Genomic DNA, 14,766 nt, shown 5'->3' on the forward strand with positions numbered 1-14,766 from the left:
ATACTGCCGTAGCAGGAGTGCAATCCCAATTCCATTCACTCGGCGCATTCGGCCTTTCTGGTCTCAAAGACCTTGAGGGCCTCCTCAGCAGCCTTGACGCCACTCAAGACCATGGCTCCAAAGGTCGGGCCCATGCGGTTGGCTCCATCAAGCTCACTGAGTTCCATGCCTCCCATGATCAAGCCTGGAGAGACCTCGCGAGTGCCCTTGACAATGGCATCCTCTGCACGGTTCATGTCGAGAGCACGCATACCACCCAATTTCTCAATGACGTTCATGCTGACAAGACGCTTGGCGCAGAAGGCTCCGAAGGGACCATCGTGGCCGGTGGTGCTGATGACAAGCGGGGCATTGATAGTGCTGGGAAGAAAGCATATTAGCGGTTGCAAGGGTCTACAGACAACTTCCAACTCACTTTGGGTCCATGCAGCTATGGTCGTCATGGTGCAAAGTGACCAGAGTCCAGTTGGTGACCACGCCAACCACTCGGACGCCTCCATCGGCGGAGGGACGAGTGACCAGATCCTCGACGCAAGTGGCGTTGAAGAGCTTGACGTTGGGCATGGCCAGAACCTTGCTCATCAGGGTACTCATGAACAATGCCGCGTGCTTGACAACAACAAAGTTGCCCTCATCTTCATAAGGGACGCCAATATCATCCAAAAACTCGTCGGCCGGCTTACGCAGGACCATGGCCGAGAAGAGCTGGCCGCCCAACCAGCAACCGCCACCGGGGGAGACAGATGCCTCGATGATGGCGATCTTGAGGTCCGGACGGGCCTTGGCCAGAGTGTAGGCGGTGGACAGTCCACAAGAGCCTGCACCGACGATGACAACGTCCGACTCGGCATAACGGTCGAGGTCGGCGAAGTAGCGACGAGTCATGGCTCGCGAGACCTGGGACTCGCGGATGGGTGCGAATTTGAAGGCATCCCATTTGCCGCCAAAGTCGTCGAGAAGTTTGGTGTTGATGTCATTGCCGTTGGCATTGAGAGTGACTTTCTTGGTCTCAGGAACTCCCTTCACGTCTTTGACGGCAGTGAAGCCGCCTTGGAAGTCGTTGTAGGTAGCGATTGGTGGCGACATGGTGCAAGTCCTACATTGTGTTAGGGACATGGGTTCAGTGCGAACCTGGGGAAGAGGGAGAAGAGCATGATCCTTCCGCTGGTATTATCCAGAGTCAAGTTCAACCGTATCATCTCAGAACGCATTCCACAATCCAGGAGAGCCATCTCCATTTGATAAACAAACTGGTTGGATGGCTGCTCTCTGGCAGGATCTTGCGAACACCGGTTCATGCACAGACACTCTTCAGTGTCGAAAAGTACCTTGACCATGATATCTCTCAACCAAGCGACGGGATGACATGATGTCCTCCATCCTTTGAGTGAGCTTTACTGGGTGGTTTTTCGGTCAAACCTGGACATGTTAGCATGGGGATACCGCAAGTGAGCTGGGGAAGGACTACGTGTGATTTGTTTGGTGAAGAGTTGTTGTAGAGGCTAGCGAAACGATAAAAGTCGATTGATAGGTATGTTTGTTGAGGGGAAAGTCGAGAGAAGCTGGATCATCTTGTTCAGAGGACATCCCACCTTAAATACCTCATCGATCGTACCATAGGTACTATTTCTGGCATTGTGTTGGCAGAGACCGGGAAGCATGGAGGGGTTGAGGGGCAGTGGGATTGGGATTGGGAGGGGCAGATAGGTCCGTGGTCGGTTGATATGGACCAGCTCTTGTTGTCATCGTTATACTTGCCCAGGCCAATGGAAGAATCGGCAGTATAGATACTGACCCGCTCCCAATAATGACTGTCTGTTCTTGCTTTCTCCTTTGATTATGGTCAAGAAATCGATGTATCTTGCTCTCAGCAACCCCATCAGTTTTCCGTGTTCCCCTTCAGAAGCATGACCCACCAGTACTTTTGGGTATATGGGACCTGGGGCACGCCGAGAAGATGGTCTTTTAAACTTCGGAGATGTCGTTGTGTCGTTGTGGATTGGTAAGTCTGTCAAGCTTCCGGTAGAGACGAGTCCTGGCCGACGCACTGAGCTGGGTTGTACAAGGTCACCCACCTTGAACTTTGAAGAGATATGAGAGCCACCCTGAATGTTTTCTCTTGGACCAGGCCGTCCTTGGGGTCTTTCTTTGCTTGTCGGGAGTTGCTCCACCGTCAAGAGCGAGAGTTTCTTGTCGACATGGCATGCCTACAGGCTCAGGCCAAAGAGGCAGATTTGCTAGAGCACACCCAGCCATAAGCCTGAAATCCTCAGGAACACACAACCCAAGAGAAAGCACTTGATATTGCCATGTCTCCAGCATGACGATGCCTGGTATACACTGGAGCGCTGGCCCTGGCCGTGTCACTCCCTTCGTCGAGAGGCATTATCATGTGAGTTCAGCCCACGACCCAGAAAAGAAACCTTGCCCGGTGTAGCACATATTTGTGCCATACCAGGATCTATCCTGCTCAGCATACATGATACCCGCTACGATCCTACACTGAGTGAAGCTCAGATGCCAAGGTCCATCCATCCTCCTCTCACGACTTGGACTTCGGGAGGCCGCCTTCCACGCACACACACAAAGGCAATCGCGGAACAAAAACCAAAAACTCACACTCCCCCAAACCACCAAAAACTTATCCTTGAAGCCTAGTAGTTGATCAGGCTACTAAGGTCCAAGGGAGCGAAACCTCATCCTACACAGAGCTGTTACCCTCCATGGTCTATGGCTGAGGTTCTTCCGAACGCCAGTTTTCGAGTCCAACCGCTCTCTGATGAGGCATGGACACCAGTTGTGCAGGGCATATACTAACCACCCTACCCCGGTGGTAGTGTCGACTTGTAGTTAGTTAGCGGCCGAGGCTGGTCAACGTTGGAGACAAATTTCGTGAATTAAATATATCAAGGGTATTTTCACGGGGCTGCGCAGGTATGATTGTCACATGATACCCATGCTAATACACGGAACAGCTGCGACTGGAAAGTACAAAGATTGACAGCGATACTGTCCCTGATGGTCCATGTCTTCCATTTCATTGTCTCCTGCTGGCTATTCTACTATGTGGGACAACCCGTTTCCCATTGGAAACATCCGTCAGTCAATGACACCACTATGGATCACTGGCTTGAAAGCAGGCAGGGATTGATATTGATGCTACACCTCATGTTATATAGAGGAAGAAGTACATTGACACCGGGGCTTTTCAATGACTGGTGGAGCCTTGTGGCCGTGTCAACAATTACATGTAGATATCTTCCAACGATGTGGAGACCGGGACTGGGAGATCAGAACGCTTCGCAATGAGTAAATGAAGCGATAGTATATCAACAGTACACGAAAGGTATGAAACACACATTAGCACAACCTCATTGCTATACATCGACAACTGGACAATCACTTATCCCAGCTATTGAACTTTTGCTGTATAATCATTACACTTAATGTTCAATACCATGATCCAATCAGTACTACAAGAAACGATCACAGAGAAACAGTAGGATTATTTGAATTTCATTTCATTGAAAAGCTATTCTAAGCTCATTGATGTTCAGTTCTCTGGTCTTCAGCCGAGAACATGAGTCGTCATTCGAAAAGCCATGATCAAGCAATCGAAAATCATGCCGAAGAATCTATGCCATGCAAGGTACTAGCATCCATCCCATGGTAAACGCCAACGCCGGTTTGAGTGATGGAACACGGGAAAACAATCGCTCAACTGCTTTTGTTTTGGTGTGTGGACGAAGACATTTAGTCAACCTCCTCGACGGTTGGGCCATCATCACCACCGGCTGCGCCACCTGGACCACCGGCGCCTGGGAATCCACCTGGAGCGGCTCCGGGCATGCCACCTGGTGCACCACCAGCACCGTAGAATTTCATCATGATTGGGTTGGCAACACCCTCAAGCTCCTTCTGCTGGGACTCGTATTCTTCCTTCGTGGCAGTCTGGTTCTCGTCAAGCCAAGAGATGGTCTTGTCAATCTCCGACTTCAGCTTCTCCTTGTCGGAGGCATCAAGCTTCTCATCGACCTTGGAGTCAGACAGGGTGTTCTTCAGAGAGTAGGCGTACGATTCGAGACCGTTCTTGGCAGAGATACGAGCAGCCTCGGCCTCGTCTTCAGCCTTGTACTTCTCGGCATCGGACAACATGCGCTCGATCTCTTCCTTGGACAGACGGCCCTTGTCGTTGGTGATGACAATCTTGTTGGACTTGCCGGTACCCTTCTCGACGGCCGAGACGTTCATGATACCGTTGGCATCAACATCGAAGGTGACCTCGATCTGAGGAACACCACGTGGTGCAGGTGGGATGCCAGTCAGCTCGAACTTGCCGAGCAAGTTGTTGTCCTTGGTACGAGCACGCTCACCCTCGTAGACTTGGATAAGCACACCGGGCTGGTTATCGGAGAAGGTGGAGAAGGTCTCGGACTTCTTGGTGGGGATGGTGGTGTTGCGCTTGATCAGAGGAGTCATGACACCACCAGCGGTCTCGATACCGAGGGACAATGGCGCAACATCCAAGAGCAAGATGTCGTTGGTCGACTTGGACGAAGTGTCACCGGAAAGGATGGCGGCTTGGACTGCAGCACCGTAGGCGACAGCCTCATCGGGGTTGATCGACTTGTTGGGCTCCTTGCCGTTGAAGAAGTCGGAGACCAGCTTCTGGATTCTTGGGATACGGGTGGAACCACCAACCAAGACGATCTCGTGGACCGAGGATTTGTCGATCTTAGCGTCGCGGAGAACACGCTCAACGGGCTCCATGGTGGAGCGGAAGAGGTCTTGGCAAAGCTCTTCGAATCGAGCACGGGTGATGGAGGTGTAGAAGTCAATGCCCTCGTACAATGAGTCGATTTCAATCGAGGTTTGAGCGGACGATGAGAGAGTGCGCTTCGCACGTTCACAAGCGGTTCGGAGACGTCTAAGAGCCCGAGGGTTGCTGCTGAGGTCGCGCTTGTGCTTACGTTTGAACTCCTGGACGAAGTGGTTGACAAGACGGTTGTCGAAGTCCTCACCACCCAAGTGAGTGTCACCGGCGGTCGCCTTGACTTCAAAGATTCCTTCTTCGATAGTAAGGAGGGACACATCAAATGTACCACCGCCCAGATCGAAGATCAGAACATTCCGCTCACCCTCAGCCTTCTTGTCAAGACCGTAGGCGATGGCGGCAGCCGTAGGCTCATTGATGATACGCAGAACGTTGAGACCTGCAATCAAACCGGCATCTTTGGTGGCTTGACGTTGAGAGTCGTTGAAGTATGCGGGAACTGTGATGACTGCGCTGTTGACGGTGCCACCAAGGTATGATTCAGCCGTCTCTCTCATCTTGGTCAGGACCATGGATGAGATCTCTTCTGGTGTGAATTGTTTCTTCTCGCCCTTGAACTCGACCTCGATGACTGGCTTGCCGCCTTTGTCGATGACCGTGAAGGGGAAGTGCTTGATATCAGACTGAACTTCAGCATCACTGAATTTCCGGCCGATCAATCGCTTCGCGTCGAAGACGGTGTTGTGGGGGTTCATGGCGACTTGGTTCTTCGCAGCATCACCGATCAGACGCTCGGTGTCTGTGAAGGCGACGAAGGAAGGAGTCGTTCGGTTGCCCTGGTCATTGGCAATGATCTCAATGCGGTCATCTCTGTAGATGCCCACGCATGAGTAGGTCGTACCTAGATCGATACCGATCGCTGGAGCCATTGTGACTAAAGGAATATGAGGATATGAGGATTAATGTCGTGAAGGAAAGGGAATTGAGGTTGAAAAGTCCGAATAGACTTTTGTTTCAAGTGTATTATTGTGTGTGATTTGATTCTGATGTCTGGGAGAAGTGGAAAGGTATGTGAGCAGTGGTCGAGCTTTAAGAAGTATCGCAGGTGAGGGAGTTTGTATGGGAGGCTTGGCGGAGCGCAGGTGTAGAGAAGGCTGCGGAAGTCGATGGAACGTTCAGTGCTCAGCCAGAAGAAACTTAATCTCCACACGGCATGGACCAGTATTCACTGGCAGCTTCACTGGCCTACGACTGGCTGGAAGGATCTGAGATGAAGGTGCACGAACTATCCGCCTGATTCTGCCCTTTATGCGCTGATGCAGATGTTGAGTTGGTGGTGAGAGAAGCGCATGGAGTTGCGTTCAATCACTAACTGCAGTGCCAGTTTGCACCCCTCGCTTGTCACCCCCAACTGGAAGGCTTCCCTCCCACAGGCACCAATAATGTCATACTACGTCATTCCACTCTTCTATTTTCGGCTGGTTTCTTTCTGACGAGGCTGAACTGTTGGTGCGGGGCAAAATCTGATTCTCCCGGCAACCACGGGCTACTGAGGTTCTTCGGGCACAACCATGGAAACCCTGGAACTATCCAAATGCTACCACTCGCTACTATTATTGTTCCTGACTCTGATGCTATACCCTGTAGAAGCCTCAAGCATCCGGGGTAGATGCAACCGTCCGCAGCCTCACTGATCCCTGAGAACCCGGCTCGCTTCCTCCACCATTTACTGCAGCCGCAGTCCGGAATACTGTGCTGCTCGAAGACTGCGTTGACCGTATGGACGAGGTTCGCTGAGACTCTTCCGGATCATGACGGCCACCATCTCCTGCGTTTCTCTCATGTCGCGCATTTCCGCTTCCGCGTCTTTCCATCCGCCGTCGCAACCAAGGTCGAAAATTGACTGGAGAAATAGAGGATCAGCAAAATACCACGCACAACTATCAGGAGACTGGTATCGTGTCTTACAATATCCCCCACACGCAAATACCCCTAGCCACAAGACAAGTTCCGACCCATAGATAACCATTCCTAGTATATCGAGATCGGGTTGAAAGAAAACAGAAATCAATGAGGTCAGATCTCCCAGTGCATCAATTCCAACAAAGATGAACGAGATGCCTCGGACAGTTCTCTCTTTGTATATGTCCCAATAATGCCTCAGGACGCCTGCACATAGGAAACAGGCCGACAACACCGCCATGAAGGTGATGGGCCAGTCGACATGGTTTCGTCTTGCTGCCCTCAATGCAAACACCAATCCGACCTCAATGCCGCCCATGACAGCGGCAATTGGAGTCACCAGGGTGGCAGACTTGGTCCACGGCCATTTGTTCCCATAGTACTTGCATTGAATCCAGGTGACTAAGCTCAGGAAGGTCAGGATCTGGGGTTGAATGCGCAACGCGATGTTGAAGTCTTCCACAATGTTGTACACTCCCAACGGGACACCTGCGCAGGCCCAGAGCAACATCATGGTAGGTTGCAGGCCCGTCGTGTCATGTCGACGATAGTTGATGATGATTTGCGGAATCAGCTGGTACAAAACTATGGTGAGTTTTACTCAGACCTTACAGTTCGGTCGAAGTGGCATACCTGAACAGACCAACATATTGCCCCTATCACGCCCAGTACGTTTGCAGCTATCGGGACATCCATACAGCTTGCGTTTGCTCATCTCGACGTCCCATACTAATAATATACCCTTACTGAGGGCATCAAACACTGGCAAATGATTGACGGATATCGCTTCCGAAGTCGGCATTAGCACGTGACTGACGCTTACCGTTACAGGTTAGCTCACTAACCCCTGGCTTGGCGCGACTTCTAAGCGCGAACTTGTTCTGGAACTGCGCCGTCAAGTTGTTGCGTGAATCTGTAAATTTGGCCCGCTCTCGCTCTCGACCCCCATTCTGTTGCCCTACTACTTGTGTACCCCCGACCTCATCCTCTCAGACGACTAGAACACCTCATAGCCAAACATACCTCCAGTCCAACAATGGCGGCAAACGGCCAGACAGTGCCTGAAGGCACAAATGAAGTGACCGACAAGGGCAAGGGTAAAGGCAAGGCCGTCGAGCAACCGGACGTGCTGGAAGAGGAAGACGACTCTGAGGAAGAGAGCGCGGCTGAAGAGGTTTGATAGGACTGCGACCGCGCGTTTTTGTATCGAAACTGATATTTGGCCGTGACAGCAACCCGAAGTTGAAGCAGAAGGTACATTCTTTTCTACCCAGTCACACCATACTTTTATACACCGCCACCTTCTCCCAATTATCGCGCCGTCTTATAACATCACATCCATTCGGCCTTTCAAAGTGTTAGCTTTCTAACTTGGGAACAGAAGAAGATGAAGATATGGAAGAGATCGATCTGAGCAACATCGTCCAGGGCCGCACTCGTCGCAAGCAGATCGACTGGGCGGAAGCCGAGCAAAAGTCAAAGGATGCAGGCGACGAATTGGACGATGATGAAGATGACGACGACGACGATTTCGAGGCGGAAGATGACGATGAAGAGATGAAGGGTTGAGATACCAACGTTTCATGGCTTTGGACGGCTTCACAAAAGGCGGCGTCAGGATTGGGAGTGGTCCCATTCAACTCGTTCACTTGCATTTCGAGTCTGGATACAAAGTTCGCAGAACGGCGATACGGTCGGAGGGAGACAACTGCCACAGAGGCACCACAACCCACATTACTCTGCATCATATCCACCGAAACTAAGCCAGGATCAGTCTCCGCAAGCGTCTTTTGCAGAGGGAATGCAAAGGTCGTAGCCACCTCGGGTCTCGCGTTACAGGCGAAATAACATCGGATCATCACCGTGGACGTGGACCATCCTTGAAGAAAAGCATGATAGTTGATATCAGACACCGGTAGTCCTGCTCAAGGCAATGTTACAGCGGCCGCTCAACCGAACCGCAAGAGTTGAATTGCAGAGCAGCTGCGGAAAAATCAAAATTGCTCCCATTCCCGAATCCACCAGTCTTCCTCAATATGTTCCACTGCTGCTGAGCTTGTGCTTCTCCTCCTCTCGATACTCACCTCAGTCCTGCAGAACCTCGCAGAACTCGTTGTCCTTCCGTTCCGCGCGGTGCACAAGCTTACAAGTCATGCAATGGGTGGAAGAAGAGGCAAAAGATGCTGCGGAGCCAGGATCAGCGTACAAGAATCCCACGACCGGTTTCTGTCTGGTCCAGCTGCGCTACAAGCTCAGACTCGATAAACCGCACCCCTGCTGAAATATCTTCAATGTCTCCATCGCCGTTACTGCTCATACAGTCATACTCATGCGGCAATGCATTTGACGCCACATGCAACGAAAGTGAAGCTTCGAAGGCTTGCACAGCCCCTACTAATACTACGGTGGCTATAAGGCTGCTCGCCCGTACCGGTGAGTACCTAAGATGGACTGTGGCGTTTGTACTGAGGCATGAAATATATTTCTGCTTTATTTGGTACTATTGAGCATCTCCCTCCGCCTGTGCTTTCACACCTCATGCGCGGTTCCTGCGACTTTTTCCTGGCCCCCAAAGAGCCTGTCGCGTATCTCCCTCCGCGAGCTGAGAGTGCATGGGTTTCACGTTCCGGAGATGTCCTTTCTTTTCTCTGGCTTTGTTATAACTGCTGTGACACCTGGATAGCGAGATCAGCAGGAGACCACACCAAGATGAAAAACAAGGACGAAGCCTTCCTCCCCTTGGACCTGCCTCGTGGGGGGAAGTTGAATGGAGTTGTCAAGCTGCAGTGAATAGCTGTCCAAAGCCACCTGCTGCTGCGTGGGGGAGTACTTTCTTCCATGGGGAACAGGTAAGCATGGAGATCGAATCATAACCTACCTTACGCAAGACTTGAAAGATGGAAAAGGCGGCCGCCTTCAGTTTCGCAGAGGATCGAAAGAGACAGAGACGATCTTCTCTCATCACGCTTGTTTGTTGGTGTCAACGGCTCTATCTAAATTCGACCATAGGTAGGGTACTATATACCTCACCCTTGGTCCCGACTCCCTTGGAGTGAGTGGTACTGTCTATACATCTGATTGGCTGATTCGGCTCTGTTCGGTATCCTACTCTCTCTTTCTGTGTGTGTGTGTGTGTGTGTGCAGCAGAAAGTAGATTACATCTCAGCAGTCAGCAGTTCCCCCCTGGCTGGCTGGAAGGAGAAGGGGAAGACACGAGTCCAACAGCCATCCATGCTGTGTCTACCCAACCGATGCGTGGTACGCAAGCATGGGACCTTGTCAAGGTACAGGTAGGTGGGTACATCGTCCTTCCTTGAGGTCTGGACTATCAGTAATAAGTCTAGTAGAGACTCCGAGATCACATACTGACCTATGATCTATCTAGGTATCTAGGTGAGCAGGCACCTTGATTCCAAGTACGTACGTGCTATACTTCCAACATGTTCCAAATCCAGATGTATTTGTCTCTCTGACTCTCATATATATCTTTCTCATAAGATCATGAACCTTCAGTGGCCTGTCTGTCTGTCTGCATATCAGGTGATATACTAGTACGCAATAAATAGAGACAGACCATAGTAAGTATGTATGATACACACCATCCATGTTAGGGTGCCGCCCACCTCTTCGCCGTCTCATTTCCTCATCGCTTCGTTTCTGTAACCGACGGAGGTATCTCAAGACTCATACCATACTGCAACACGAGACTAGACCCCAAAGGCCTTGCGAGGCGGACAGGGACGTGCTCAGCGTGTCGCTTCCGATTCCCGAAGCCTGAAGCCCATATCAGAGTTAGGTAAGAAGGAAAACGATAGAAATCAAGAAACTGATACCGTGGAAGAGAAAAAAAGAAAAGAAAAGAAAGGATGGAACTAAAAAAGGGTGTTGTGAACAGGCTTATTTGGCAATCCAAGTCCTAAGGGGTCTTGTCGGTATTGGCGAGGAATGAGGACTCAAAATGTCCGGTAGTATAGAAAACGGGGGAGAATAACGGATAGCAGGATACTGGAAGGGCTGGGTTTACTTTTTAGAGAGGAAAAGAGAGAAGGAGAAGGAAACTGAGCTATTGAATAATATTCAGCAGTACCGTGGTACACTCTATTGTACAAGGTAGGGTACAGACTGAACTTGAATCTCTCATGGAATTTCGAAATCATGCGACCCTCAGGTCAAGAGAAGCTTGATTGAGCCCCCAAAGAAAGACAGATCGGAAGAGAAAACAGGATTGATAAGTGATAAGTGGCCTCTTCTCTAGCAATTCAGGAACCAGGAGTCAGGCACCTAGACTCTAGTTCATCGGGCAGGATCCTAGTCTCCTTCCTCTGTAGAATGTCACCTATCCAGCCAGTTTGTCTCCATTCCAGCCGAAAGCTTGAATCTCATTTCATGTGGTAAAAGTCCTGAGACCGCTGGGCGTCTTCACGTTCGTAGGTATGATTGTCGTGAGTGTCGGAGTCACGGTTGAGATGAGAGCAGGAGGGACCTTGGCTTTAGCCTTCTGCCTCTGCACACAGGTTGGACAGCTCCAGTTTATGACTGGAAGATCGAGGTGGTTCTTCTGCTTGCCTGCGCCGTTGGCAGTGGTGGTACCGATGCTCGTGCGGCCGCCGGGTTTGGCAGTATTTGCATTGGCAGCCGAAGGGACAAGCACCTTGTCTTTCGTCGTCTGCTCCAGTGTGTGGGTGCGGGAGGCATCGTAGCCGAGCTGCAGCCGGGCGCATCTTCGATGATACATGACTCTGGGGGTCTCACATGCCGGGTCGGCACACAGGATGGCATTGTGCATCACGCGGTTGATCGGTTTTGCGCAGTGGCCGCAGTTAAAGCCTGTGTGTTTGGTAGCTGGGGTTTGGGTCTGTGTCTGTGTCTGTGTCTGCTTTGTCTCCTTCGGAGTAGAGGTAGGCGTGCCAATGCCATCGTGTAGAGAGGAGGGTTCAAGTGGGATTGTTGAGTTCAAGTTCCTCGAAGTCTGTGGATCTGTTTCACGACGATGGCGTCCTCGGGTCGTCATCGAAAATGCTTCGGTCCCTGAAGGGCTGGTTTTCAGAGTCGACGGCTTCGGCTTCGGCTTCGTCGTCGGAGTGTCTTCTGACACATCCTCATCTTGAAAGATCAGCTCGTTCACATCCGAGACATTGTTGTCGTCGACGACGCCTCGGTCCTTGAGACTCTCTAAAAACTCGAAAAACACCATGAGCAGGTCGTCATCCGCGCTTTTCAGCCAGTTGCGATGTTTGCGCACAAACCGGATCAGACTGTTGGACAGATACTGCGGATGTTCCAGATGTTCTTCCATGCGATGCGTATCCCATCGTTTGCGAAGTTCGCATTCATAATCACTCCAGCCCTCGCGTTTGGCGGCCAAGTCCAGTCGCTCCATGTGTAGTTCGATCTGCCAGTCATTGTCGATTTCGTCGTCGGTCTCGCTGCGCGGTTCTTCGCTCGGAGACACCGGCCGATGGCTGACGGACGTGTAGACTGGCTCCTCCACTTCATATTTGGACTCCAGCCTGATTGCCCGATACTTCTTGCGCTGTGGCTGCCGGAAGTCGGGTACAGCCTCCGCTGGGAGGGATCCCGAAGTGGGTTTTTTGATGCTAGCAGACACAGGGCCGGGAGGTTCGGCCAGCGAACTCTTTTTGTAGGTCTCCTCGCCTACCCAGCTGTGGTCTCCTTCCACGTAAGCCGTCAGGTCGAAGGGGTTGTCCGGCACCTGCCATTCAAAAGCTTTGGTGTCTTCTTCCTGCTTCTTGATGGTCGTGGCTAGGTCGACTCTGACTTGAATATGAGTCAAATCGTTGGTCGTTGGGTCTCTTCGTGGCTTTTGCACCGAGAAATGGTATTTGGAATGCATGGTCGACAAATGAAACTGTAGATTTTGTAGCTTGGATGTCTTCCATATCGTGCATAGAGGACAGCGATAGCCCTTGACAGTTGCAATTCGAAAGTCTTGGGCCATTTGAGTCGAGAGAGCGGGAGAAAAGTTGTAGCATACTTCCGGCTGTTGGGCTGTCTCAACCACAGCCGTCGCTACTGGGTCTTTCTTTGTCGACGGTGGCAGCTCGGCAACGCTTGGTTTGGGCGGTCGAAACGAGTCGATATCAAGGCCGGTACTCCTGGCTTTCATGGATTTGACGGGCGAGGTTGACTTTTGCCAGGCAGACAACACTTGCAACCCATATTTTGTTCTATACGTCCTTCCTTCGTGCAGAAAAAACACACTCAGGGGAACGTCGGGGTCAGGAGCCTGGGGCAGATGCGTGTATCTCGCCACCACTGCGCCTTGCAAGTCCTCGATTCCTGTTTTGCGGGCGTCGCGGGCAAAGTGATCCCCATCACTTTTGCCCAGCAGCGGAATGGGTGGCCACCGGCTTCCATTCCTACAAGGAATGATTTTGATTTCCAGAAAATACTTGTCGGTGAAACCCAGAATTGATCCATCTTTGGTGGGAACCGACACTTTGAGGTCGTCCGCCTTGATGACAAAGGGCTTGTCCAACTCTGTGTCGACGAAATATCCCCTCGACTCGGTCTCCGTCGCGGTTACGCGACAGTAGGTTGACTTGGTGATCAACACGGCCTCATGGCCGCCACGGTTGTCCCAAATGGTAAGATGACATTGACATTTGACGGTATCTCGTTTCTGGCGTTTTGCCGGTCTTTCATTGTCGTCCGGATAGTTGGTCTTGAAGTTAAGTTTTTTTCTTATACTGTCAAGGTCCAAGACCAGTTCGGCCTCGGGGCGTTCGTAGACTTTTTCGAGAAGTCCCCGTATGCTTCGGCGCGTGCTCCTCTCACTCTTCTCCGGACGCGACATGGAAGATCGCGGATTAGACTCCATATCTGGCCGTGTTGAGCGAGGGACGGGCCAAGATGCAAAAGGAACTCCTGAAGTTGCAGAGCCGTCCGCCGAAGAAAGTCCCGCCGCAACGGCCCCAGCCGCGCTCGCCGCCGCCCCTCTAACAGCTCCGTCAAAATCGCGCAACACTGATGTCGAGCCCTTCCTCGCCTCACGGCGGTTTTGATGGTAATTCAAGACCTGCTCCAAATTCCTCTGCAAAAACAACTTCTGACGAGTTCTAACCTGCTCGCGGGCAAAAGTGACGTCTCCCACAAAATGCCTGACAAATCTCCTTTCCGAACGCGAAGTGTTCAAGTTGTAGCCGAAATTCAGCATATTGGGCGGCTGAACCAGACGCGCTTCTTGGCTCGAGGCGCAAGACCCATCGTCCGCGGCCAATGTCCCCGCCAGGTGAGGCTGAAGTGAGAGGTGACTTTGCTTCAGCAAACCACCCCTGCCATTCCACGACTCTCAGTTGACCACGATGGCCTCCCGCTGCGAGAAGGAGCTCGATTACTGTAGTTGGTGAGCTGGTTTGTCTCAGTATACTGCTGGCTACGCGTCCAATGTGTTGGCACTAGCGACGTGGTTTGGCGAGGTTGTACACACGGAAGTGATGACTACTGACTGGGTAAGTGCTGAACGTTCGGGAGAGGCGCTCTGGAATGAATTCAAAAGGATTGGTCGAGAAGGAGGGTGGAGGGTGGAGGCGGCGGAAGGATAGTTGGTTCATTCCAGTTCACCTGGTGCAGAGGCCTGTCACAGTTGACAGCGAGTTGTAGCAGCAGCACAAGCACAAGCAGGGGGTTCAATGTTGGTATCTCAGCGGCCGGCGTGGGAGAATTGTTTTTTGTCTGACAGCATCTCCGGGTGGTTCCACACCGCCTTCAGAGGGGTGGAAGATGGTTTATATGACAGTCTGACGGCAAATTCAATGCTTGGACCAACCGGAAATCAGTCTCCAAACAGTCTCCGCCGGCGCGTGCATTAAACAACATTCAATCTGCTGTATCTGACTGGCTGCTACTTGTTAGTCTTGCCTACTAGTAGTAGCAGTGAGTCCACCGGCGCTGCGTTCGCTGTTGTTCGGTCTTTGTCTCAATGTCCAGGGCCGGCGAGATTGTCAACAATTCATTGCTATGATACTAGGGAGCCGAGAGCAGCTGGCAGAACAAGGCCGCGGGAGAAC

At 51.7% G+C, this 14,766-nt stretch overlaps 5 protein-coding genes across 5 annotated transcripts; 1 reads left to right on the plus strand and 4 right to left on the minus strand.

Moving 5' to 3' along the window:
- Positions 1-35: 35 nt before the first annotated feature.
- On the minus strand, positions 36-1,086 carry A1O1_02035 (thiazole biosynthetic enzyme, mitochondrial; the record flags this gene model as incomplete). Its single annotated transcript, XM_007722947.1, has 2 exons — positions 36-360; positions 416-1,086. The coding sequence occupies 2 exons, from the start codon at positions 1,084-1,086 to the stop codon at positions 36-38; spliced, it is 996 nt and encodes a 331-aa protein (XP_007721137.1).
- Positions 1,087-3,753: 2,667 nt separating this feature from the next.
- Positions 3,754-5,703, minus strand: A1O1_02036 (hsp70-like protein; the record flags this gene model as incomplete). Its single annotated transcript, XM_007722948.1, has 1 exon — positions 3,754-5,703. The coding sequence occupies one exon, from the start codon at positions 5,701-5,703 to the stop codon at positions 3,754-3,756; it is 1,950 nt and encodes a 649-aa protein (XP_007721138.1).
- A 797-nt stretch (positions 5,704-6,500) lies between these two features.
- A1O1_02037 (uncharacterized protein) lies at positions 6,501-7,250 on the minus strand (the record flags this gene model as incomplete). Its single annotated transcript, XM_007722949.1, has 2 exons — positions 6,501-6,677; positions 6,765-7,250. 2 exons carry the CDS (start codon positions 7,248-7,250, stop codon positions 6,501-6,503), a joined length of 663 nt encoding a protein of 220 aa, XP_007721139.1.
- A 522-nt stretch (positions 7,251-7,772) lies between these two features.
- On the plus strand, positions 7,773-8,305 carry A1O1_02038 (uncharacterized protein; the record flags this gene model as incomplete). Its single annotated transcript, XM_007722950.1, has 3 exons — positions 7,773-7,910; positions 7,969-7,990; positions 8,118-8,305. The coding sequence occupies 3 exons, from the start codon at positions 7,773-7,775 to the stop codon at positions 8,303-8,305; spliced, it is 348 nt and encodes a 115-aa protein (XP_007721140.1).
- Positions 8,306-11,120: 2,815 nt separating this feature from the next.
- Positions 11,121-13,913, minus strand: A1O1_02039 (uncharacterized protein; the record flags this gene model as incomplete). Its single annotated transcript, XM_007722951.1, has 1 exon — positions 11,121-13,913. One exon carries the CDS (start codon positions 13,911-13,913, stop codon positions 11,121-11,123), a length of 2,793 nt encoding a protein of 930 aa, XP_007721141.1.
- Between the last annotated feature and the right edge of the window lie 853 nt (positions 13,914-14,766).

Source organism: Capronia coronata (genome assembly GCF_000585585.1).
Source record: "Capronia coronata CBS 617.96 chromosome Unknown acBCG-supercont1.2, whole genome shotgun sequence".
In the NCBI taxonomy this organism is placed as follows: Eukaryota; Fungi; Ascomycota; class Eurotiomycetes; order Chaetothyriales; family Herpotrichiellaceae; genus Capronia; species Capronia coronata.